At 50.3% G+C, this 26,846-nt stretch overlaps 2 protein-coding genes across 6 annotated transcripts in view; both read left to right on the top strand.

The window, feature by feature from the left end:
• ABCC5 (ATP binding cassette subfamily C member 5) overlaps positions 1 to 1,813 on the top strand; it is a 97,299-nt gene extending 95,486 nt beyond the window's left edge. For all 5 annotated transcript variants that reach the window (XM_031009247.3, XM_031009248.3, XM_055381984.2 and 2 more), the window contains one exon: positions 346 to 1,813. In XM_031009247.3, the coding sequence (XP_030865107.3) occupies positions 346 to 447 (102 nt within the window). In that variant the 3' untranslated portion in view covers positions 448 to 1,813. The remainder of the gene's footprint in view (positions 1 to 345) is intronic.
• An 8,973-nt stretch (positions 1,814 to 10,786) lies between these two features.
• LOC109026135 (cytochrome P450 2J2-like) lies at positions 10,787 to 25,848 on the top strand. Its single transcript, XM_063703471.1, is given in 10 exon segments — positions 10,787 to 10,957; positions 12,301 to 12,454; positions 13,528 to 13,599; positions 14,943 to 15,103; positions 15,540 to 15,713; positions 16,146 to 16,301; positions 17,359 to 17,449; positions 17,452 to 17,555; positions 25,392 to 25,533; positions 25,631 to 25,848. Coding segments are annotated over 10 exon segments (1,443 nt in total).
• The last annotated feature ends 998 nt before the right edge of the window (positions 25,849 to 26,846 follow it).

Below are 26,846 nucleotides of genomic sequence, written 5' to 3'. Positions count from 1 at the left end.
GTTTATAGACCTGGTTGGTTGGTTCCTTCACTCCCGAGGCTGAAGGAATTTGGATTTACGCAAAGGAGGTCTGGAAGTCGTTTTCTTTTTTTTTTTTTTGCTATGAGAATACTTTATTAGGCAAAACCGCATACTACAAAAATGCTGGAAGTCATTTTCTCTGTCCTTTCCCTTACTCCCTGGATAGTTGAAAATAAAAAAATAAGGGGGGAGGTGCACGCAGGGCTAGTTGAATTGTCCCCAGATTCTACCTCAGGGGGCACTGGCACTTACTGAGCAGTGGATCCTCTGAATCACCCTGCATGACCCAGAGCTGCGTCCTGACGGCGTCTCCTTCTTTTGCAGGTGGTGGAGTTTGACACCCCATCGGTCCTTCTGTCCAATGACAGTTCCCGATTCTATGCCATGTTTGCTGCTGCAGAGAACAAGGTCGCTGTCAAGGGCTGACTCCTCCCTGTTGACGAAGTCTCTTTTCTTTAGAGCATTGCCATTCCCTGCCTGGGGCGGGCCCCTCATCGCGTCCTCCTACCGAAACCTTGCCTTTCTCGATTTTATCTTTCGCACAGCAGTTCCAGATTGGCTTGTGTGTTTCACTTTTAGGGAGAGTCATATTTTGATCATTGTATTTATTCCATATTCATGTAAACAAAATTTAGTTTTTGTTCTTAATTGCACTCTAAAAGGTTCAGGGAACCGTTATTATAATTGTATCAGAGGCCTATTATGAAGCTTTATACGTGTAGCTATATCTATATATAATTCTGTACATAGCCTATATTTACAGTGAAAATGTAAGCTGTTTATTTTATATTAAAATAAGCACTGTGCTAATAACAGTGCATATTCCTTTCTATCATTTTTGTACAGTTTGCTGTACTAGAGATCTGGTTTTGCTATTAGACTGTAGGAAGGGTAGCATTTCATTCTTCTCTAGCTGGTGGTTTCACGGTGCCAGGTTTTCTGGGTGTCCAAAGGAAGACGTGTGGCAATAGTGGGCCCTCCGACAGCCCCCTCTGCCGCCTCCCGACGGCCGCTCCAGGGGTGGCTGGAGACGGGTGGGCGGCTGGAGACCATGCAGAGCGCCGTGAGTTCTCAGGGCTCCTGCCTTCTGTCCTGGTGTCACTTACTGTTTCTGTCAGGAGAGCAGCGGGGCAAAGCCCAGGCCCCTTTTCACTCCCTCCATCAGGAATGGGGATCACAGAGACATTCCTCCGAGCCGGGGAGTTTCTTTCCTGCCTTCTTCTTTTTGCTGTTGTTTCTAAACAAGAATCAGTCTATCCACAGAGAGTCCCACTGCCTCAGGTTCCTACGGCTGGCCACTGCGCAGAGCTCTCCAGCTCTAAGACCTGTTGGTTCCAAGCCCTGGAGCCAACTGCTGCTTTTTGAGGTGGCACTTTTTCATTTGCCTATTCCCACACCTCCACAGTTCAGTGGCAGGGCTCAGGGTTTCGTGGGTCTGTTTTCCTTTCTCACCACAGTCGTCGCACAGTCTCTCTCTCTCTCTCCCCTCAAAGTCTGCAACTTTAAGCAGCTCTTGCTAATCAGTGTCTCACACTGGCGTAGAAGTTTTTGTACTGTAAAGAGACCTACCTCAGGTTGCTGGTTGCTGTGTGGTTTGGTGTGTTCCCGCAAACCCCCTTTGTGCTGTGGGGCTGGTAGCTCAGGTGGGCGTGGTCACTGCTGTCATCAGTTGAATGGTCAGCGTTGCATGTCGTGACCAACTAGACATTCTGTCGCCTTAGCATGTTTGCTGAACACCTTGTGGAAGCAAAAATCTGAAAATGTGAATAAAATTATTTTGGATTTTGTAAAACTCTTCGTGTATCAAACAATTCTCTGGGAAGGGAGTGAGATATCCTTGAATGGCTTTGGGACCTGCATATCCAGCAATGGAGTTGCATCTGGGAAGGACTGGTAGCAAAGCTGGTTGGTTGCAAGGGCCATGGGGCCCTGAACACCTGGAATCATCTCTGTGGGCCTTAGTCCTGCTGCCTGTATTCCTGGGCATGGTCCCCAAATAAAGCTCCTTGGCTGCCCATAAGAGGGTGGGGAGTGGAAAGGTGAGTGGTTGTGGTGAGGTGGGTGGTCATGGTGAGATGTATTTAAAATGAATAGTTTATCGAGGATTCTTAGCAATTCAAACAATATAATTACCCTTTCAGCCAATTCATTCAGATTCACCCATTGAAATTAGTAACCCTGTCTCTACTAAAAATACAAAAATTAGCCTGGTGTGGTGGCAGGTGCCTGTAGTCCCAGCTACTCAGGAGGCTGAGGCAGGAGAATCATTTGAAGTCGGAGGTGGAGGTTGCAGTGAGCTGAGATCGTGCCATTGCACACCAGCCTGGGCGACAGAGTGAGACTCCGTCTCAAAAAAAAAAAAAAAAAAGCAAAGGGTACTCATTCTAAAGTTTCTGACTATATTGTGTTGAATGCAGCCAAGAAAGCTTTTAAACTGGTATTAGTTTGCTGGCCATCAGTAGAAATTATACTAATTTTTCTAAAGTACCTGTGCTGTCATGAGAACCCAGGGGCTTGACTCTAAAGTTAAAACTTTAGTTCCTAGGGTGTCACATTTCAAGCGCTCAGTAGCTGTATGCGACCTGTACCACATAGTAATGTACAACATAGTAATGTACAGTGCAGATATAGGACGTGTCGATCATTGCAGGAAGTTCTGTTGGGCAGCTCCAATCTAAACGGTAACCACTTTTACTGAGGCACTAGATTTATCTTCCAAGAAGGTAACAAGGTCAGCAGAATGAGACCCTTCAAACTGCTGGGATTACAGGCGTGAGTCACTGTGCCCAGCCTAAATTGGATTTTTAAAAGCAATTTCCATATTGCCATTTTGTGCTTTCACAGCTCATAATTCTCTGTTGCCAAGTAGAGTAGGTTAACAGGTGTAAGAAACAAGCCCAGACTTTCAGCAGTTTACCACAGTAACCAAACTCCTGTAGCAAAGCAGTGTTGTCTGTGGAGGGGTGGAATGAAGGTTCTGCCCGTGCGTTCAGGAACCCAGTCTCCCTCCCTCCTGGTCACCCTGCAAACCTCTAGATTTGAGCTTCTCTGCTGGATCCACTGTGCTGATCAGAGAAGAGAGCACAGAATGTTGAGCAGAACGTGTTATGAACCAGGCCTGAAAACAGTAGACATCGCTTCTGTGCTCATTTTCTTGGCTAGAACTCAGGGGCACCTGTAAGCTAAGCACTGTACTAGGTACTTCTAGCATGGCCTTACGTGATTTTCTCAACCACTTTACAAGGTAGCTATAATTAAGCACATTTTGCTGATGAGGAAAGGCTCGTGAAGATTTAACTTGTCTCAAGCCAATATCCAGTATGAAGTGAATCACACAGAATTCAAACCCAAACAGCCTCCTCCCAGAGTTCAAGCTGTTCCTCATCTCATGACCTGAGCTTCAATTTCATCAGCAAATTCAATTTCATCAAATGCATGTGCTAGATCAGATGGCCTCTAAGATTTCTTCCAGCTCACTCCATGACAAGTGTGAGTCCATAACTAGGACCTGAAAAACCTGGATCCCGCTCACCTCATTTGGGACACGGCTCTAGAACTCTGCCTCTTCCTCCTTGCTTCCACTAGGGAGGTGGTGTGTACTGGGAGCAGATTTCCTCTTTTCCTGGAATCTTTTCTGTGTCCTGTTTCTTTCTGCCTGTGGCCTGAATTCAGCATTCTTCCTTGGCTCAGGCAAACTCCTTTCTACCCGCTCAGGTGGACTCAGCTTAGGAGGACTAAGCTGGCTGCTGTCCAAGTGAGAACCATCAGAGCTAGTACTTGGTCTCCCACAGACCTGGCACAGCCCTGTTCTCAAAGGGGAGCTCCATACCCAGCTAGGACGGGCCAGCGCCAAGCAGTTAGGACCGTGGGCACACACCTGTTGGGGCAGAGATACTGACGTTGCCTGGAATGGTTGGTTCACGGGGCTAGGGGCTGGGGGAGACTTCTCTGACTCATTTTTTGTGTCCTTGACAAAGAATCTGGTGGGCTGCAGTCCTGGGGCCATTCTGACCACTGGTGAGAAAAAAGGTGCCATGAGGCCCACTCTGGGAGTCTCCACCTGATGTCATTCCCATGGGCCTCTGAGAGTGGCCTGCCCTCCGGGAACTTTAGCTCCCCACTTCTTCCAGACTTACTGATCCAACTGCCTCTTCCCTCAGCCTCCCAATACCTGGACTCCAGCCCCCTCGGGCTCTTTTCCCAAAAACTATTTATTGAACAGTCACTAGGTCCCATACCTTCTGCTGGGCACAGGAGACCAGAAACAAGACACAGGGAGATTATACTCCAAAGGAGAAGAGAAACTTTAAGTAACTTGCTCACTTTTTCTCACCCTTTCTCCTCCTCTGAGTTTCTCGGTCATGACCTAAGAGTCCAGGGATGGCACCTGGCCAGTCCTGCCCTGGGTTATTCAGAGACACCCTTTCTCTCTTGTCCTTGGTATTCCCTACCTCCGATCTCCCTTCCTTTCCTAGGATGTGGTAAGATCTAAAGGCCCATTGTAATAAGGATGTGGGCCTGGGGCTGGTAGTTTCTGGGCCCTGGGCAACTCCTCCAGCCACAGGAGTCTTCAGGCACCAGACTCTCCGGACTAGCCCACCACGCTGCCTCACAGTGCCAAAGGCGTGAAGTCATCAACAGAAGGGTTTTGCTAGAGCAGCCTCTGTGTATATTTTCTCTGGGATCCTGACAGCTGATCAAAATACAGGGGCTGGATCCCAGCCACCTACTATTTGATATAATCGCTGGCATTCATACTTAGATAATAAGCAAAACAATGTTTGGCTAAGAGAAATGACACCTTGGGAACATACATGCTATCCCGCCATGCCTACGTATGATCAGGTTCTACCCTTCAATCCCCAGCCGAGCCGTGTTGTACTTGGAGAAAGACTACCAATCCTTCAGTTTCAATACCCTTGGTGAGTCCTGGAGTCACTCTCGGAAATGGGCACATGAAGAAAGCTGCTACTTCATCTTCCATAAAATCTCTGTTGGCAGGCCGGGCGTGGTGGCTCACACCTGTAACCCAGCACTTTGGGAAGCCAGGGTGGGCAGATCAAGAGGTCAGGAGTTCGAGACCAGCCTGGCCAACATGGTGAAACCCTGTCTCTACTGAAAATACAGAAATACAAAAATTAGCCAGGCGTGGTGGCAGGCGCCTGTAATCCCAGCTACGTGGGAGGCTGAGGCAGGAGAACCACTTGAAACCGGAAAATAGAGGTTGCAGTGAGCTGATTGCGCCACTGCACTCCAGCCTGGGCAACAAGAGTGAAACTCTGTCTCAAAAAAAAATCTCTGTTGGCAGCTGTGTCCACACAAGAAATCCCTTTCAGCATCTGATCTCGGGAAAATTCTCTGCTTCTCAGTGAGGATTCTGGAACACATTGTTTCCTCCTTCTTATTTTAGCCGACAGGAAGCTCAGGGCCCTGTATGTTTATCTCAGCTTGTTTCCCTCATCCTTCATAATATTTTGATCTTTCCTTTTGACCGTCTTGAATATTATTTATTTATTTATTTATTGAAATGGAGTCTTGCTCTGTCTCCCAGGCTGGAGTGCAGTGGCACGATTTTAGCTCACTGCAACCTCCGCCTCCCAGGTTCAAGCAATTCTGCCTCAGCCTCCCATGTAGCTGGGATTACAGGCCCGTGCCACCACGCCTGGCTAATTTCTTTATTTTCAGTAGAGACGGGATTTCGCCATGTTGGCCAGGCTGGTCTCGAACTCCTGACCTCAGGTGATCCACCTGCCTCAGCCTCCCAAAGTGCTGGGATTACAGCCATGAGTCACTGTGCCCAGCCTTGAATATTTTTAATATTTTAAATAATAGCTGCCATGAATCATTCTCGGATAAGATGAATATCCTGGGAACAATAAAGACATCATTCTGGTTGGATGGCTAATTCTACTGCCCTTGATGGGGTGTGGTTGTGGGTGTGTGTGTTGGGGGCAGGGAGGGGGAGGATGTTGGCTGCCCTTTGCCACACTCTTCGGACACGAAGCCTCTCCCTGTGCCCTGAGATCATCCTGGCTGGAGCACAGCATGGCAGTGGCGAGTCCCACTGCCCTGCTCCCGTTACTCAAAGCTGGGCTTGAAGGAAAGCAGCTCCCCGTGGGAACTCCACTGGAACACTCTGCAAAATTCCAGATGCTGAGTTCATTGCAAGCTGTCAGGCAGCACGCCATCCTTTCTTCATCTACAAAACCTGGGGATGTGCAGAACCACTGGTCACAGAGTCACACCAAGAGTGAAAGAAGGAACTATTGATAATAAAATATGCAAAGCAGGGCTATGTCCTCTAGCGCTGGCCCGTGCCCTGGCTTGCCTGGATGTGGTCCCTGAGTCTGCCCCTCCTTCAGTTAGAGGATTCCTGGGTCTCCCAGCCCTCCCCAGAAATAGCTCCTGTCCTTTGGGGCCTTCACATAATGTCTAGAGGCAGGCAGGCCCCCTGTATTTGTTCCCATTCACTCCCATGGGCACTGGGACACATTGGACAAGTTAAACACAACCGCAAGGAATGGAATTCTCCTTCTGTGTTCAGGTGCATGGAGGTAACTGGGGCGGTCTCTTCTGCCTAGTTCTCATTCCTTCCACCTCTAGTGGTCTCTGTAGCTCCTTATTTTTATCTCCTCCCTTTCCTAGTCAGGTAGAAGTAGGGGGTGGGCCTACCTTGCTGGAGTGGGGGTGTGGGGCAGAGCAACTTCCAGGCACTGAGTGTGGAGTGGGTACTGGGTTTGGGTCGCTCTAGAAGGGGAAAGGGGTGTCCTTTTGTTCTGAGATCTATCCACAGGAGGGGGTGTTGCGGGATCTACAGTGAGGGTCAGTCTGCTATGGGAAACGGCCCCTGCCCGGGCACAGGCCCGTGGCTAAAGCTGTCGATCCAGCATTCCTTAACCACTGTTTCTCCAAGGGCCATGGAAGGGGCTCTCCCCTGGATGGGGTCTGCAGACAGACGAGGGAGGAGAAGAAAGAATACACCAGCTCTGAGGCCCTGGGGCAGCCTCAGGCGGGAAGCACACGCCAGGCCTGGGGGCAGCCTGAGCCACACAGAGGCCTCTGAGGCCAGGCCGGAACCTCTGGAAGTGTGACTAGCTCTGCTTCCTCGTGTGTGTGTTCTCTTAGCCTATAGGAACCTTCCTTGTGAGAATGCCAGCCTGTCACAGCTGGGAGGCAGCTGTGGAAAGAGAACACTGAATTTGGAGACTGAAGGCCTGGGTAGAATTGTGGCCGCCCTCCCACTTCCTTGAGCAAATCACTCCACCTGCTGAGCCTTGCCTTCATCTGCGAGGGGATGAAGCCTTCACATAACAGCCTTCACCGTGCTGTAGAGGGGATAGGTTTAGAAATTTGGTGTAGAAATACCTCATATAGGGAAGGGGCGCAGCCGCGTCATCTGTCATCTTAGTTGAATTGTTTTTGTTTTGTTTTGTTTTGAGACGAAGTCTCGCTCTGTCACCCAGGCTGGAGTACAGTGGCGTGATCTCGGCTCACTGCAACCTCCGCCTACTAGGTTCAAGTGATTCTCCTGCCTCAGCCTCCCGAGTAGCTGGGATTACAGGCACCCATCACACCTAGCTAATTTTTGTGTTTTCAGTAGAGATGGGGTTTCACCATGTTGGCCAGGCTGGTCTCGAACTCCTGATCTCAGGTGATCCACCCACCTCAGCCTCCCAAAGTGTTGGGATTACAGGCGTGAGCCACTGTGCCCTGCCTGAGTTGTTCTTAGAGGAGCAGAGGCTGAGTGTTGTCCATTCTTGGCCTAGAAGTCAAACGAGGAAACAGAGAGGCCCATGGTCTGGGGGGCAGGCGTGGCTGGAATCATAGGGATATCACTGAGGGGGAAGGTGCAACTTGGACAGGGGCTGCCACAGGGTCAGCCACTCTGCATGGGAACTCCTGTAAGGGGACTGTGTGGCCCACCTCCACCTGCTCGCTGAGGAGGCCGCAGCTCACAATCAGACAAGGAGGGCCTTGGCTGGGCGCTGGAGGAGCCGGTCACCCAGGGCCTCCGCTCCAAATCTGTGTTCCTGTGACCTGCCACCCTGGAATCTGATCACACCCTGGCCCATTGTGCTGGGTAGTCTCTGTTCCCAGTACCGTGTCCCAGCCTTAGCTGCCAGCATGCTGTCACCCTTGGGCACGGAGGGAGGGTAGGAAGTTTGTCAAAGTTCAACACACTTGGAAATGTTAAGCAGGCAAATCTCCTTTTGGATGATAAACTTTAAGAAACAGCTACAGGCCGGGTATGGTGGCTCATGCCTATAAACCCGAAGAAAGTGAGAACTGGCGCCTGCCCTTGAACTGCTCATGCTGTGTAATCAAGGCAGGGCGAACGCAGTGATAACAGGGCAAGTCTCAGCCCAGAACAAAGCAAGGGCCACTGTGGGAGATGGTTGGTGTGTTTGGAGGTAGTAGAGATTGGCAGAGTAGCTAGTGAAGCTTTCAGAGGCCTGCAGTCTCTTCAGCAATATTTTGAGGAGGGAGGAACGTGATTTGTTGGAAACAGAAGGCAGGGGTTTGTGGAAATTGCAGCAGTATTACTATCTGCACAAGCATAGTACAAATAGCACTTCCACAGCACAATCCATAGCACTTTCACACCAGCTCAGCTTATCCCCCAGCAGCCCTGTGGGGTAAGCACTGTTATCATCACACCAACCTGAGATAAGGTAGGTAGAAATTCTAGAGATGGAGAGGCAGGGGTGAGGTGCTCTGAGCAGAGGGAACTGCAGACGCTTGTTAACAACCTCTCCAAACAGGTAGGGGCTCCAGGCCTCTGATATCTCTGTCCCTTGACGTTTAAAAAATTTAGTAAAATAGATGCAACATAAATTTTACCATTTTAACCATTTTTAAATGAACAGTTCAGTGGGATTAAGTACATTCACATCATTGTGCTATCATCATGACCATCCATCTCCAGAACACTTTTTCATCTTTCCAGACTGAAACTCTGTACCCACTGAACACTGTCCCTTGACTCTCTAAGCCTCAAGTGGAAATGGGTCTCTGTCATGACTGGCATTATGCCTATGGATTCCCTAACACATCTTTGCAAACAGCCTTTTTTTTTTTTTTTTTTTTGAGATGGAGTCTCACTCTGTCACCCAGGCGGGAGTGCAGTGGTGCGATCTCAGCTCACTGCAACCTCTGCCTCCCAGGTTCAAGCGATTCTCCTGCCTCAGCCTCCTGAGTAGATGGGATTACAGGCACACACCACCACACCTGGCTAATTTTTTGTATTTTTAGTAGAGACGGAGTTTCACCATGTTGGTCAGGCTGGTCTCGATCGCCTGACCTCGTGATCTGCCCTCCTCTACCTCCCAAAGTGCTGAGATTACAGGCGTGAGCCACTGTGCCAGGCCTGCAAACAGTCTCTTAATTAAACTATCCTCAATGTACCCCACTGGACTGTGACATCTTTCTCTTGCTGGGCATTGATACAGTAGCTCTATGATGCAATTTGCTAAAATGATCTTATCTCCATTGTACAAATAAGAAGCTGAGGCAAGAGGAAGCTAAATAATTGCCCAAGGTCACAAAACCAGTAAGAGGTAGAACTGGGATTTAAACTCCAGCAGTCTGGTTCCAAGATAGTTGAAACCTAAGAAAAGGCTACATAGTTGAATATGGTGGTGCCGCTGTAGTCCCAGAGACTCAGGAGGCTGTGGCAGGAGGATTGGTTGAGCCCAGGAATTTGAGGTTACAGTGAGCTATGATCATGCCACTGCACTGCAGCCTGGGTGACACAGTGAGACACTGTTGAAAGAAAGAAAGAAAGAATGAGAGAGAGAGAGAGAGAGAGGGAGAAAGAAAAAGAAAAGAGAGAGAAAAAGAAAGAAGGAAAGAAAGAACGAAAGAAAGAAAAAAAGAAAAAGAACGAACGAATGAATGGGAGAGAGAGAGAAAGAGAGAAGGAGAGAAAGAAAGAAAACAAAGGAGAAAGAAAGGGGCCAGGCATGGTGGCTCACACCTGTAATCCCAGCACTTTGGGAGGCTGAGGTGGGCGGATCAGGAGTTCAAAACCAGCCTGGGCAACATGGTGAAACTCCATGTCTATTAAAACTACAAAAATTAGCTGGGCGTGGTGGTGGGCGCCAGTAATCCCAGCACTTGGTACTCGGGAGGCTGAGGCAGGAGAAAGAACCGAGAAAGAGAGAGAGGAGAGAGAGAGAGAGAAGGCAGAGGGGGCGAGGGGAGAGAGAGACAGAGAGAAGGCTACAGAGAAACATGGGGATTCAGCACAAGCTGAAGAGACCTCAGGAAGGCTGCTGCGCACCTGGGCGGAGGAGAGCAGGAGTAGGAGCCCAGCCTCAGGCGTGTTGAGATGGAAGAGCATGTCCTGATGGGAGACACTGCCACTGCTAGCGGCTGCCTGCCCCTTGTGCCTCCCTGAGCTGAGCCATGCAGTCAGCTGACCCTGCCACGAAGAGGCTGTGAGGAGCCTCACCAGGGATGAGCTCCGAGGGCCAGAGGTGAGGATGATGCTGATATAGGAGTGAAGGTATCCCAACCTGTCCCAGGCCACAGCCTTGCCACCCTGGTGAGTGGCATGGCCCGGGTGTGACTGGTGTGACCCAATGGATTTACTCCACTGGGGAAGGGCTCCTGGGTTTGCCTCCCTCCACAACGCTGCCTGGGAGCACCAGCATAAAAGCAAGGCCAGGCGCCTGGGAGAGCGGGGAGAGAGTGGTGGCCACAGTGTGTCAGAGCCTTGGGACCGAGAAGCAAAAGTGAGGAGAGGAGACACAGGACCAGGGAGATGCTCTCCCTGCTCAGTGGGCTGGCTTTACTGGCCATCTCCTTCCTGCTCCTGAAACTTGGCACCTTCTGCTGGGACAGGAGCTGTCTTCCTCCTGGCCCACTCCCCTTCCCCATCCTTGGAAACCTGTGGCAGCTATGCTTTCAGCTGCACCCAGAGACACTGCTCCTGGTAGGAAGCCTGTGCTCAAGCTGGAGGCCCTAAAGGGGTGGAGAGATGAACCCCTCTTCTCTCTCAGACCAGCGGCACTGGAGACAGAAAGAAGGAACAGAGGTCAGACACGTGTGGGGTGAATCCTGGTCTTACCATTCATTAGCTGGGAGGCTTTGAGCCTCAGTCTCCTCGCCTGTCAAATGCAGGGTGGTAGGGGGATTGCAGAAATTGTGGACTTCGTGCAGAATCTAAGAAGTCTAATCTAAGAAATTCTGAGTGCAGGAGAAGTCCACTGCCAATGGAACAGGATGGCGAAAACCACTAAACAGAGCTCAACCCCAGGAGAGCGCTGTGTGCGGCTGGAAGAAGTTTTCTGAAAAGCCACTTGAGATGGGAGTTGGGGCGAATGGGACCCCCACAAGGGCACATTCAAGTGATGTTACTCAAGGAATCTCTTCACAAAGCCACCACCAGGGTAGCTGGAGCCTCAGCTGAAGGGCGCTGTTGGATTGAGTGGGTGGGACGGGGGTGCTGCTGAGAATGATGGTGGGCAGGACACTGTCTTTCCTAAGGCCATGTTCAGCCCTCTTCTTATTCACACTCAACAAATTTTTTAAAAATATCTGGTTGGTGCTATCAGACAATTATGATCCTCAGGCTTCCCACGCAGTGGAAAGAGCACTGTACTGGGAGTCAGGAGACCTGGGTTCTAGGTCTTCATCTTTTACTGTCTTTTTTGGCCTGTTTTTTTTTGGGGGGGGGGTTTTGTTTATTGTTTTGTTTTGAAACGGAGTCTTGCTCTGTTGCCCAGGCCGAAGTACAATGGCACAATCTCAGCTCACTGCAAACTCCGCCTCCCGGGTTCAAGCGATTCTCCTGCCTCAGCTTCCCAAGTAGCTGGGATTACAGACGTGTACCACCAAGCCCTGTTAATTTTTGTACTTTTAGTGAGACGGGGTTTCACCATGTTGGCTAGGCTGGTCTCAAACTCCTGACCTCAGGTGATCCACCCACCTTGGCCTCCCAAGTGCTGGGATTACAGGTGTGAGCCACTGCGCCCGGCCTGGCCTCTGTTTTTTTAAACTCATAAAATGGAGATAAATTGCCTACCTGCACACTTATACTGAGGGTGGACTCAAGCAAAATATGTAGGGCCACGTGGGACACCAAGCCCTTGAGAAACTGGTTATTTAGTATCATCTGTAAAATGGGTAGAACATTCCACCTCCCAGGATTAATGGGCCCTGACTATTCCAAGTGCACGGGGGACCTGTGACCCAGGGCTTGGCTTGCCTGGGGAACGGGGCTGGAGGCACTCTGAGAAGGTGCTCCTGCAGTAAGTGTCCCCCATCTCTCCACAGCTGGCGCAGAGTGTGTTCACCGTGTGGGTGGGCCCGATCCCTGTTGCGGTGCTGAGTGGCTTCCAGGCAGTGAAGGAAGCACTGGTCTCCAACTCGGAGCAGTTCTCCGGCAGGTCCCTCACCCCGCTCTTCCAGGACCTGTTTGGAGAACGAGGCAGGGCTGCCCCTCCTGCTGGGGAGGGGGAGGCGGCTAGATGGTCACTACACTCAGGGAGTCGGGGATGGCTCAGAGCTGTTAACAGAGAGGGGACTGCCCGGGAGGACCTGCGTGAGGGTGGGGGTGGTATGACAAGGAACCAGCTCTGGGAGTTGAAAGACCTGGATTCAAGTCTCAACCCAAGCCCTGGCCAGCTCTGGGACCCCGGACAAGTCGGCCTCACTCTCTGCCCCTCAGTGGGCTCCTGTGTAGATGGGGATAATGATGGCTTTATATCCTGAGAATGTGAGGAGAGGATTAAGTGGCCAAAATACCTGAGAGTGCCCACTCAGTGCCTGGCTCAGCAAATGCCCTTGTTCCCTCCTTTCCTCTCCCCAGAACCCCTCCTCCCCTTCTTCTTCTTCTTTTTTTTTTTTTTTTTTTGACCCAGAGTCTTGCTATGTTGCCCAGGCTGGAGTGCAGTGGCACAATCTCGGCTCACTGCAACCTCCACCTCCTGGCTTCAAGCAATTCTTGTGCCTCAGCCTCTCGAGTAGCTGGGATTACAGGCAGGCACCACCATGCCCGGCTAATTTTTTTTTTTTTTTTTTTTTTGTAGTAGAAATGGGATTTCACCATACTGGCCAGGATGTTCTCGATCTCCTGACCTCAGGTGATCCACTCGCCTTGGCCTCCCAAAGTGCTGGGATTATAGGTGTCAGCCACTGCGCCCAGCCCCCTGCATTGTTTATCTCCTCTTCCATTTCTTGTGGGGACTTTTAAAGGAAAAATCAGGTTGGTGGACTGGGGGAGGGCATAGCTGAGACCACCTTGAGGGCACCAAGCTCACTGACCACTCCCTCAAATGCCCCTCAGCCCTGGGACACAGCATCTTCCTAGAGGTGATTTTGGGGTCTGCCCTCCAGGCCTGGCCCAGGTGAGAGCCAAGTGGTCTTAGCCTGGGAGGCTGGGAGGGGCCGGCGACTGTCCACCCCACCCCGTCCCGGACCCAGGCATCATCTGCAGCAGCGGGCACACGTGGCGGCAAAAGAGACGCTTCTGCCTGGTGATGATTTGAGGGCTGGGCCTAGGCAAGCTGGCGCTGGAGGTGCAGCTGCAGAAAGAGGCAGCAGAGCTGGCAGAAGCCTTCCACCAGGAGCAGGGTAAGTAGCAGGCTGGCGGCAGGCCTACCCTCACCCCCTCTCCCCACGCACACGCACACCACTGCAGAACAGGCGAGCTTCACTGCATAGGCGTGTGTGTGTCCATTAAGCCTCAGAATGTTAACAGCCGTTTTAAGCTCCATTGAGTGGGAGTTTCTCCAAGGTGGGTAGACAGAGGTCCAGGAATGGCCAAGGTCACTGGAAAGCCACAGCCCTCCTTGACAGCTGGGGATTTTCCATCAACATCCAAGGCGGCCGGGCGCGGTGGCTCCCCTCTGTAATCCCAGCACTTTGAGAGACGGAGGCGAGCGGATCACCTGAGGTCAGGGGTTTGAGAGCCGCCTGGCCAACCTGGTGAAACCCTGTCTCTACTAAAAATACAAACAATTAGCCCGGTGTGTTGGGCACGTTCCTGTAATCCCAGCTACTCTGGAGGCTGAGGCAGAAGAATTGCTTGAACCTGGGAGAAGGAGGCTGCAGTGAGCCGAGGTCATGCCATTGTACTCCAGCCTGGGCGACAGAGCAACACTCCATCTCAAAAAAATAATAATAAATAAAATAACGAAAAACTAACAAACAAACAAATCATCCAAGGCGTCTCACACCTCCAGCCATTGGCATATGCATTTCCCCTTCCAGAACGCCCCAGCCCATGTCCCTTCCCTCCCCATGAGAAACCACTGTTCCTTCCTCCAGACCAGCTGCGGTCACCTGCCCTGAGAAATCCTCCTGAATGCCAGGCCCCCAAACCTTTTTTATTCCCTGCTGTGCCATACCTGCCCCACATTCTGTTGTTATTCTGTTGTCATTCAAATTGTTGTCTGTCTCCCATGCCTCTCTCTGACCTGGCTCGTAGAAGGTGCTTGGTAAGCACTTGGGTTTTTTTGTTTTTGTTTGTTTGGTTTTGTTTTGTTTTTGAGACGGAGTTTCGCTCTTGTTGCCCAGGCTGAGTGTAGTGGCACGATCTCGGCTCACTGCAACCTCTATCCCCCGGGTTCAAGTGATTCTATTGCCTCAGCCTCCCAAGCAGCTGGGATTACAAGTGTGCGCCACCAGGCCCAGCTAATTTTTGTATTTTCAGTAGAGACAGGGTTTCACCATGTTGACCAGGCTGGTCTCGAACTCCTGACCTCAGGGGATCCACCTGCCTCAGCCTCCCAAAGTGCTGGGATTCCAGGCATGAGCCACTGCGCCCGGCTGGTAAGCATTTGCTGAGTGCATGAGTGAGGAATGGGGATGGAGGACTGAGTTAGTAAATGAGCGACTAGATACGAGATCAGATGGGTGCTCAGGGTAGTGCTTCTCGTGCTTCCTCGTCCTGAGCCCTGCCCCTCTACCCTCAGGTAGACCCTTCGACCCTCAGGTATCCATTGTCAGGTCCACAGTCAGAGTCATCGGGGCCCTTGTGTTTGGCCACCACTTCCTCTTGGAGGATCCCATCTTCCAGGAACTGACTCAAGCCATCGACTTTGGCCTGGCCTTTGTCAGCACTGTGTGGCGCCGGGTAATTGGCCTTTGGGGAGGCAGGTGTGCAGACCATTACCTTAAGGGCCCGAGGCAGGCAGGGGCCTCAGCCAGGGCCTGGCAGGGAGGGTGCAAGGTGGGCAGGAGGGAGACCGTGGCTTCTGCCTGGTGAGCTGACACATTCAGAGCATCAAACCTTTGTTGTGGTTCAGCATGAATGCATGGGCAAGGAATCAGAGGCTGCTTATATCCTAGGAAATACAGCTTTCTGGACCTGCAACACCTGCAACATCCCAGCGAAGCCCTAAGCACAGCTGCTCTGACCACAGCTCTCATTTCTGTCTAAATTATTTGGGGAGTCTCCAGATGAGAGGCAGCCCCGGGTTACTCAAGTCAAAGGCTCCAGCCCACTTTGGAGCCCCCCGACTCAGAGGCTAGCTCCTGAGTAGGCCCTGGGTGGGCCTCTCTCTCCACAGCTGTATGACGTGTTTCCCTGGGCCCTCTGCCACCTCCCAGGACCCCACCAGGAGATATTTAGGTACCAAGAGGTCGTGCGGAGCTTAATCCGCCAGGAGATCACCAGGCACAAACTCAGGGCACCGGAGGCCCCCAAGGACTTCATCAGCTGCTACCTGGCCCAGATCTCCAAGGTGAGCCTGGAACAGCTGCTCAGGAAAGGAGGGGCCGTCTTTTTGGGCTGCACCTCATTTCTGAGCACCTCCTTTCTAAGCCATGGTCTCAGTTTCTCATCTTTGACTCTATCTACAAGCTTCCAAAGCACCCTGAAAATGTGAGTTAAAACAGCATTTTCCTCCCTACCTTTTCCCAGGGCAGGGCTGGCTTCTGCAGACACGGGTAGGGTGGGAAGCAGAAGACCTGGCTGATGTCAGGGCCAGAACACCAGGGCAGCCACCCACCAACATCAATGCAGTCCTGAGAATCAGGCCCTCTCGATGGGTTGGAACCTCAAGTTCTGGCTGCACAGGTCTCAGATCAGGCTTCAAGAAAACCCCAGGGCTCTGTCAGGAGAGAACTTTAGACCTGGAGCTGCGCCCCCCACTCGCCCACCCCCGACTCGCCAGGCCACGGATGACCCTGTCTCCACATTCACCCAGGAGAACCTGGTCTAGCTGGTGATCGACCTGTTTCTGGGAGGCACCGACACCACAGCCACCACCCTGTGCTGGGCACTCATCCACATGATCCAGCAAGGAGCTGTCCAGGGTGAGGGGCCCTTGGTCACACTCTGGCTGACTGCCCCATGCATGGGGCTTCTGGGCCACGGGCATTGCCTCCATCACTCTCCTTGCTCTGTGGCCCCAGGGGTGGGTCCTGCTCTCGCCACTGTGGTACAGGAAGTGTTCATGGCTTCGAGTCAGACAGGAGGGGCTTCAGTTCCCACCCTGCTACTTACTGTGTAATGCTGGGCAAGTCATTCCACCTCTCAGACCCAGTGTACAATGAACAACACTATTCTACTCATTCAGTAATGATTCAGCACCTACTAAGTGCCAGGCCCTGTGCCGATGTCCACCTCAAGATCACAACTGTGGAGGGGAAAATGTAGCTGGATTTCTCTCAAGGACAAACTGACTAGGACGTGAATTCAAATCTGGTGCCACAAGTTTCGTGACCTTGGGCAAAAGTACCTGTCCTGTTAGAGCCTCAGTTTCTCCATCTGTAAAATGGAGACAACAGTCCCTCCTCCATAATAATGCTTTTTTTTTTAGACGGTATCTCACTCTGTCACCCAGGCTGGAGGGCAGTGGCACAGTCTTGGCTCACTGCAACCTCTGCCTCCTGGGTTCAAGTGATTCTCCTGCCTCAGCCTCCTGAGTAGCTGGAATTACAGGCGCACCACCACAAGCAGCTAATTTTTTTGTATTTTTAGTAGAGATGGGGTTTCACCACATTGGCCAGGCTGGTCTCGAACTTCTGACCTCAGGTGATCCACCTGCCTTGGCCTCCCAAAGTGCTGGGATTACAGGTGTGAGCCACTGCCCCCGGCCATAATGCTGTTCATATAGAGCACCTGACACATAGCAGGTTCTCAAATCTGAGTGCTCTCTCTTCCCTCCAGTGCCCCCTGGAGGAGTAAACCCTACAAAACCTTGTTCATAAGAAGCAAGCTCTGCCTCACAGAAGGGTCTGCTCCTGTGAGACCAGGGGTGGCAGGGTGGTTTGGGGTGACCTAAGGGCCGCAAGCCTCGGCAGCAGTGTCCTGGGTGGGGACGGAGGCGGTGAGGGAGGATGGGGGGGCCAGGGCACAGGCACCCTCCCCAGACCCACACTAAGCCACCTGCGGAGACGGTGCAGATGGAGCTGGACGAGGTGCTGGGTGCTGCCCCGGTTGTCTGCTATGAAGACCGCAAGCGACTGCCTTACACCATGCTGTCCTCCATGACGTGCAGCGCCTCAGCAGCGTCGTGGTCGTGGGTGCCGTGTGCCAGTGTGTGACCTCCACCCGTGTGTGCAGCTATCCCATGAGCAAGGTAGGTGGCCCTACGCAGCCCCACACCCAACCCCGTGCCTGCAGAAAGCATCCTTCCTGCCTAGCACAGCCATCTGCTATAGCTTCTGCCAACCTGCCAGCTATCAGTCACTTAATCTCTCTCTCTCTCTGTGGCGTTTGGGATGGGGGTTATGATTATAAAAGAATGTAGCCAGGTGCCATGGCTTATGCCTACAATCCCAGCACTTCGAGAGGCTGAGGTGGGAGGATTGCTTGAGCCTAGGAGTTCAAGATCAGCCTGGGCAACATGGTGAGACCCCGTCTCAATAAAACGTAAAAAAAAATTAGCCAGGCATGGTGGCGCACACCTGTAGTCCCAGATACTTGGGAGGCTAAGGCAGGAGGATCGCTTGAGTCCGGGAGGTTGACGCTGCAGTGAGCCATAATTGCACCACTGCACTCCGTACTGAGTGACAGAGTGAGACTCTGTCTCAAAAAAAAAAACGTATAATATAAAGAATGTACTCACTGAGGGAGTGAATGTCCTCACTGAGGGAGAACTTTAAAAATTTTTAAAGTTCTCTGTTGTTCAGAGATAACCTTTGCAGACATGATAACCCACCACTCTCCAATCTTTTTTTGCACACATATAGTTTACATAGTTGCAATTCTGCTGAATATATCATTCTGAATCCTTCATTGCATTTAATATTCAGATTCTTCTATAGCAGTGGTTCTCAAACTTCCAGGTACATCAGAATCACCTGTATGGCTTGTGAAAGCAGACACTGCTGGACTCTTCCCCTAGACATTATCTGTCTAGGGTGGGCTGAGAATTTGCCTTTCTAACAAGCTCCCAGGTGGTGCTGATGCTGTGAGTCCAGGGACCATGCTTTGAAAACCACTGCTCTACATCATTCCATTTTTTGTTGTTTTGTTTTGTTTTTGTTGCTGTTTTTTTGAAACAGAGTCTTGTTCTGTCTCCCAGGCTGGAGTGCAGTGGTGTGATCTCGGCTCACCGCAACCTCTGTCTCCCAGGTTCAAGCGATTCTTCTGCCTCAGCCTCCTACGTAGCTGGGATTACAGGTGTGCCACCATGCCTGGCTAATTTTTTTTTTTGTATTTTTAGTAAAGACAGGGTTTCACCATGTTGGCCAGGCTGGTCTCGAACTCCTGACCTCGGGTGATCACCCGCCTAGGCCTCCCAAAGTGCTGGGATTGCAGGTGTGAGCCACCACACTGGGCATCTACGTCATTCTTAATGGCTGCATAATGTTCCACCAAATGGATGTTTTGCAATTTTAACCCTTGTTGGTGAACATTTAGGCCATTTGCAATTTATGTGCCTTAGGCTTGGTCTGCATTTTGTATTATCTCCTTAAAACTGGTTTCTAGCAGAAATGCCTTTCTTGCTTCTTTCATTTTATAGCAAGGTTAAGAAAACAAGTGCCAAATAAGGAGAGAGGAAGAAAGTTATAAAAATAAGTCAAATCAAGAACAGTTGCCACATATGCACATAAAACTCGAGTCTGAATTTCACTGGAGTGAAGGGAAAAAAGGAAATCTCGATTAATTATGAGTTATTATGTAATAAAAGGAAGCATGCCTGTGTCAGGAAAGCTTTGGCTTATCACATGCCTGTAAGTTATGACAAGGATCATCATTCACAATATTCTCTTGTGGGCCAGTGGACCATGTAGTGGCAGTGCTTTAAGCAGGAGTTTTTAAAAGATGCAGAAATATTCTTCAAGATGGCAGCTGCTTCTTATCTCAATTCCTTTTAAGAGATAAAATTCCTTTCATTCCTACAGTCAGCCAAAATAACACAGTTGAAGTTTATATAAATAATTATTTATTTTTAACCTCTATTCTTTTTTTTTTTTTTTTTGAGATGGAGTCTGGCTCTGTCACCCAGGCTGGAGTGCAGTGGCGCAATCTTGGCTCACTGCAGCCTCCGTCTCTCAGGTTCAACCTATTCTGCCTCAGTCTCCCGAGTAGCTGGAATGACAGGTGCGTACCACCACGCCCGGCTAATTTTTGTATTTTTTAGTAGAGATAGGGTTTCACCATGTTGGCCAGGCTCGTCTAGAACTCCTGACCTCAAGTGATCTGCCTGCCTCAGCCTCCCAAAGTGCTGGGATTACAGGCATGAGCCACCGTGTCCGGCCAATATTTATTTATTTTTGAGACAGAGTCTTACTCTGTCACCCAGGCTAGAGTGCATTGGCACGATCACGGCTCACCACAGCCTCTACCTCCCAGCTCAATCCATCTTCCCACCTCACCCTCCCGAGTAGCTGGGACTACAGGCATGAGCCCCCATGCCTGGCTAATTTTCGTAGTTTTTGTTGTTGTTTTGTTTTTTTGCAGAGATGCAGTTTCACCCTGTTGCCCAGGTTGGTCTCGAGCATAGTTGAAGATGATAGCTCTCTGGTGATCCAGCTTGAGACAGCTTTCCGAGCAGATTTTTGACATGAGCTGGACAATAACATGATGACACCTGCTCTTTGCCCAGGCTTGCTGTGTGCTGAGGGCTTTGTGCCCACGGTGTCATTCGGTACAATGGCGCTCTGTATTGTTGACGGAGCCTTGCAGATCTTAGATGACAGATGTTGAATTACTTACCTATCTTACTGTGTAACAAATTACCCCAAAACTTAGTGGCTTAGAACAACAGCATTTATCATTTCACAGTTTCTGAGGGTTAGGAAAATGGGTGTGGCTCAGCTGGATGCCTCTGACTCAAGGTCTCTCATGAGGTTACCATCAAGTTGTTGTTGGGGCTACAGTGTCACCTGAAGACTCCCCTAGGGGAGGCTCCACTTCAAGCTCACTTACGTGGAGGTCTTCAGGACCCGGTTGCTCATGAACTGTTGGCTGGAGACCTTCAGTTCCTTGACACATGGGCCTCTACATAGGGTAGCTCAAAACATGGCAGCTGACCCCCATCAGAGAGAGCAAGCAAGAGGGCACCCAAAATAGAAGCAACGGTCTTTTTGTAACCTAATCTTAGATGTGATATCCCATTGCTTTTGCCATATTCTTTTTTTTTTTGACACAGAATCTCACTCTGTCACCCCAGGCTGGAGTGCAGTGGTGCAGTCTCAGCTCGGTGCAACCTCTGCCTCCTGGGCTCAAGCAATTCTCCTGCCTCAGCCTCCCGAGTAGCTGCGATTACAGGCATGTGCCACCATGCCTGGCTAATTTTTGTATATTTTAGTAGAGATGGAGTTCACCATGTTGGCCAGGCTGGTCTTGAACTCCTGACCTCGAGTGATCGGCCTGCCTCAGCCTACCAAGGTGCTGGGATTTCGGGTGTGAGCCCCCGCACCCGGCCGCTTTTGCCATATTCTATTTGTTGGGTTTGTTGTTGTTGTTGTTGTTGTTGTTGTTTGAGACAGTGTCTCCCTCTGTTGCCTGGGTTGGAGTGAAGGGACACAATAATGGCTCACACTGCAGCCTCAACCTCCCAGGCTTGGGTGATCCTCCCACCTCAGCTGCCTGAGTAGCTGGAACTACAGGCACCACATTGTGCCACCACAATGGGCTAATTTTTAAATTTTTGGTAGAGATGGGGTTTCACCATGTTGCCTAGGTTGGTCTCAAATTCCTGGGCTCAAGTGATCCTCCCACCTTGGCCTTCCAGAGTGCTGGGATTCCATGCGTGAGCCACTGCGTCTGGCCCATTTTCTATTTGTTAGAAGTGAGTTACTAAATCCATCCTATCCTCAAGGGGAGGGGATTACACAAAGGTGTGTATCCTGGGAGTCAAGGCTAACTGGGGTAACTATCGGGGAATCCGCCCCGATAGTCACGTAGGTTCTTTTCTGTTTTTCCTAAGCATTGGCCAGCTTGAGAAATAAAGGGACAGAGTACAAAAGAGAGAAATTTTAAAGCTGGGCATCTGGGGGAGACATCACATGTCAGTGGGTTCCGTGATGCCCCACAAGCCGCAAAAACCAGCAAGTTTTTATTAGGGATTTTCAAAAGGGGAGGGAGTGTGCAAATAGGTGTGGGTCACAGACATCAAGTACTTTACAAGGTAATAGAATATCACAAGGCAAGTGGAGGCAGGGTGAGATCACAGGACCAGAGGACTGGGGCGAAATTAAAATTGCTAATGAAGTTTCAGGCACCATCGTTATTGATAACATCTTATCAGGAGACAGGGTTTTCAGAGCAACCAGTCTGACCAAAAATTTATTAGGCAGGAATTTCCTCTTCCTAATAAGCCTGGGAGTGCTATGGGAGACTGGGGTCTATTTCACCCCTATAGCCTCGACCATAAGAGACAGGGACACCTAGGGGGGCCGTTTATAGGCCTATACCCCCAGGCACGTATTCTCTTTCCCAGGGATATTCCTTGCTGAGAAAAAGAATTCAGTGATATTTCTCCCATTTGCTTTTGAAAGAGGAGAAATATGGCTCTGTTCCACCCGTCTCATCGGCGGTCAGAGTTTAAGGTTATCTCTCTTATTCCCTGAACAATTGCTGTTATCCTGTTCTTTTTTCAAGGTGCCTAGATTTCATATCGTTTAAACAGACATACTCTACAATTTGTGCAGTTAATGCAATTATCACAAGGTTCTGAGGCGACATACATCCTCCTCAGCTGACAGGATTAAGAGATTAAAGACAGGCATAGGAAATCACAAGGGTATTGACTGGGGAAGTGATAAGTGTCCATGAAATCTTTACAATTTATGTTTAGAGATTGCAGTAAAGACAGGCATAAGAAATTATAAAAGTATTAATTTGGGGAACTAATAAATGTCCGTGAAATCTTCACAATCCACGTTCTTCTGCCATGGCTTCAGCCAGTCCCTCCGTTCGGGGTCCCTGACTTCCTGCAACAGGTAACATACAAACGTGTAGGTGGTGAGGTTGCCATTTTAATGAAAATGAAACAGAGCGACTCATCTTGGTGCCCTGGTGCAGGGTGATGCCTCTGCACGTAGAGGTGGTGGCGGGAGCCCTGAGACTTTCCTCGGAAAGGAGCTTTGGCTCTGCCCTGAGTACTGCCCTGGAGTACAGTGGTGTGATCTCAGCTCACTGCAGCCTCCACCTCCGGGGCTCAAGCAATTCTCCCACCTCATCCTCCCAAGTAGCTGGTATTACAGGCACGTGCCACCACGTCCAGCTAATTTTTATTATTTTTAAATTTTTTTTTTATTTTTAGTAAAGACGGGGTTTCGCCAGGTTGGCCAGGCTGGTCTTGAACTCCTGCCTCTGTCTCTCAAAGTGCTGGGATTACAGGCATAAGCCACCATGCCCAGCCCCATTATTAACTTATTATTAATTTGTCCAGACTTGAGGTTCCTTCCTCCACAGATTTTTTTCTTCACAGCAGCCTTATCCTTCGGATGCTTTGTTGCTGTTTCTTTTCCATAGATAGAGAAACTTCAGCATAGGCAGCTTAAGAAACCGCCCAAACACAGCTAGTAAGTGACTTAGCTGAGTTTCAAATGCATGTCTTTCTTTTCCTACCATATGCCCTGCTGTTTGTATTTATATGAAAATGCCACTCTAGGTAAGTGAGCCAATGTGTTCAATGGAGATGTTTTACACTGTCATTCTGTCCTTGGCAGAAATTGGCCAGCAAGTTTACAGGTTTGTCAAGAGTCTCTGGGAAAGTGGATAGGACCAGGGCATCAGGTCATCTTGCTGCTGGCATGGCAGAAGGACCCAGGCCCAGGTTGTCTAGAAGCTGTGCCAATTTAAGGTAAAAAGAGGGGGCCAGGGTACTGCTCTGTGTTATGCCGTTTGGGATTAGAAATTTCCTTATTAAGAGCTCATTCCTGCCAATTTGATTCTAGAACTTGTTCTGTGATAAAGGCTCCAGGGGCCCATTAACGAGCTGAAATCAATACTGAGCTTTTACAACTTGGATGAGAGATGTCTGCTGAAAGTGGAATCAAAGCTTGACAGTAGATCATTAAATGTTACAGATATTCCTAAACTGTTCCTAACCATTTCATCAGCTGAGTGATCGTGACAACAGCAATAGTCCCTGATACGATGGTTGCACTTCCAGCCTGTCTCTCTTCTCAGACATTCTATTTGATTGTGAATTCCAAACTGCCATTTACTGGGCATAAGCTGGCACAGCGACCCCAGGAGGTACCCAGCAGGTAGATGGTTCTACAGTCTGGGGAAGTGGAGGGCGGTTGTTGGGGGGAGGGGGGCGATGTCCTTTTTGCATACTGGATAGGCTGTGCTTGAACCTGTTCCATGAGCTGAGATCCTCCTTTGCAAGGAGGCCAGAACATCACCCAAAAAAGGACACAAATAATTCTGGAGGGAAAAGAGCATCTTGCTAGGAGCCTCCTCCTCTGAAGGTGATTAGTAAGAACTGTTGCAATGCAGAGGTTACTTAATCCCAGGTAGAGAAAATGGGGGAATTCCCATGACTAGAACTGGGAAATCTATAGCTCACTCAGGCAGCAGCAAGAACACAGGCCTCCCCAACACCTCTGCTTAAAGCTACAGAGTGAGCAAGTCTGGGTGCCCTATTGGTACACATGGCTAGGATGAGGCACCTTGCCTAAGCCTGCCGTACTGCAACAACGGCAAAAAAGAACAATTTCCCCTGAAAACAATTTCTGCATTCTGTTTTGTTTTGTTTTGTTTTTTAGATGGAATCTTGCTCTGTCACCCAGGCTGGAGTGCAGAGGCGTGATCTTAGCTCACTACAACCTTTGCCTGCCTCAGCCTCCCGAGTAGCTGGGATTACAGGCACGTGCCACCACGCCCGACTAATTTTTGTATTTTTAGTAGAGATGGGGTTTCACCGTGTTGGCCAGGCTGGTCTCAAACTCCTGACCTCAAGCGATCCGCCCTGATTGGCTTCCCAAAGTGCTGGGATTACAGGCATGAGCCACTGCGACCAGCCAGCATCTGCTCCATTTCTGCATTCTTTATTGGTTTCTGTTTAGAATGCAGGCTTCAAACTCGCTAAGCTTTTTTTTTTTTTTAATTTCAAGCTTTTTTTTTTGGTCAGAATCAAGAATTCTGTAGTCAGCCCTCTGGTCTCTACAGGGATAGCTGGTTTAATTTTGTGGTATTTGGTAAATGAGCCCTGGGGTATGAGGCCTTCCCCGGAATCCCAGAGCTGAGTGTTCTAGGGCTGGGGACCATAACCGACCCCATCCTGGCTCCACTTTGGCCTCCTTTTGCTGTTTCCGGTCAGCCCAGGACCCACATGGTAAGGAGCAGATGTTACCCTGCTCCCATCTGCTTGGTCTGATTCTCTTTCTAATCACTCACTTCTCCTTTGAGATAGAGTGAGGGCTGGGGTGAGGGTGAGAGGGAAGATTTGGGTTTGGGTTTGGGGGAAGGTGAGGGTTGGGGTTAGGTTGAAGGTTAGAGTTGGGCTTATGGTTCATGTTTTCCTCTCCCCAACCCTAAAGAGTGAAGCTTTGTCTCCTCTCTGTCTTTCCATCACTCAGTTCCTCTTTCTCTGCTTGTTTGCCATTCCATTTCTCCTCGTTCTGTCTCTTCCCCTTAACACCCACGTGTGCACACATCCCCTGCCCCAGTGTGTATTGTCCTGGGCTGTCCTTGGCCCCTTCCAGACATGCCCCCAGCTGTTGGCCTTCTCTGTAGGAGGCAATGGCTTCATGTCCCTAGACGTGGCTGGGAGTCTTCAGGACAAAGCTGGGCAGTCCTTAGCCAGGAGGGTGTCCTGCTCAGCTCCTTCACTGATGTGAGCCTGGAGGAAGGGCAGCCTGAGGGCCGGCTGCTGAGTCTCCTCAAGGCCCCTGGACTACTCCCACCAACACACTGGGTATTCTCCAAGCTCACTGTGGCTCAGTGTCAGGGCTGGGTACTGGGTACCATCTGAGGCTCCCTGAGCCACACCAGCATCTCTCTGCAGGGCACCATCATCTTACCCAACCTGGCCTCTGTGCTCTACGACCCTGAGTGCTGGGAGACCCCTCGACAGTTCAACCCAGGCCACTTCTCGGACAAGGATGGAAACTTTGTGGCCAATGAGGCCTTCCTGCCATTCTCTGCAGGTACTAGGCACAGAGCTGGATCCTGGGTGGTGGGTGGGGCTGTGGTGGGACAGACACAGGGACAGCTGCCACCTCTGACTTTTCTCTCTGTTTCCAGGGCATCGTGTGTACCCAGCGGACCAGCTGGCTCAAATGGAGCTCTTCCTGATGTTTGCCACCCTCCTCAGGACCTTTCGGTTCCAACTGCCAGAAGGGAGCCCGGGGCTCAAGCTGGAGTACGTCTTTGGGGGCACTTGGCAACCCCAGCCCCAGGAGATCTGTGCAGTGCCCCGCCTGAGCAGCCCCAGCCCTGGTCCTAGGGAGGATGGCCTGTAGCCCCTGGGGGTCTGGAGGCCTGTCCCCCATGAAGTCCTTCCTCAGTCTCTTTTGGTTCCTGCAAAGTTAGAAAAGAGGAGGACCAGGGGTTCATGCAGCTCAGCTGCTCATGGTTGCCCCTAACACAAGCTCTGTGGGGTGACACTGGAGAATAGACTTAGCAAGGATTCTACAGAGGTAGCTCAGTTTGGGTACTTCAATTCTTAAATTAGGTTAGTTATGCTTTGGCAGGTGAAGATTTTATAAGATTGGTTAAGTTTGGCATTAAATCAGTCCACAAAGTTAATTTTGGGGAATCAAGCCTCACAAGGCAGCAGCTAACTAGGTTCAGAGGAAAAGGCAAACTTTCGAGCAAAACTATGAATATAATAATGCATGCAAATGCGAATACTCTGGATGCCGGGGACTGGTAAGCCAAAAAAAAAAGTGAAGCGGGGGCAGCTTATTTTCTGCCTTCTCCTGCCCTCTCCTGACCAGAAGGAAGAACTGCAGTTCTCTGCAGACCTGGGGCAGAGAAAGATCTCACCATCTCAATCCAGCAAAGCCAGCAGACCATACAACTGTTTCCAGAAAATTATTCACCAAAGACCCACTTTAGTTTCCACACAAGGGTCCCTAAATTTTGAATCCTTGCATCTCCAGACAAGCCTTGTTTATTAAAAAAGAATGACTTGTGGCTGGGCATGGTGGCTCACACCTGTAATCCCAGCAGTTTGGGAGACCGAGGCAGGTGGATCACTTGAGGTCAGGAGTTCAAGACCAACCTGGCAAACATGGTGAAACCCCATCTCTACTAAAAATACAAAAATTACCCAGGCATGGTGGCAGGCGCCTGTAATCCCAGCTACTCGGGAGGCTGAGGCAGGAGAATCGCTTGAACCCAGAAGGCGGAGGTTGCAGTGAGCCAAGATCGCACCACTGCTCTCCAGCCTGGGATCCAAGAGTGAAACTGTCTCAAAAACAAACAAACAAACAAAAGCAAAAACAAAGAATGACTT

Source organism: Gorilla gorilla, chromosome 2 (genome assembly GCF_029281585.2).
Source record: "Gorilla gorilla gorilla isolate KB3781 chromosome 2, NHGRI_mGorGor1-v2.1_pri, whole genome shotgun sequence".
In the NCBI taxonomy this organism is placed as follows: Eukaryota; Metazoa; Chordata; class Mammalia; order Primates; family Hominidae; genus Gorilla; species Gorilla gorilla.
Note: the sequence above shows the minus strand (reverse complement) of the source record. Positions and strands in the feature narration are given on the sequence as shown.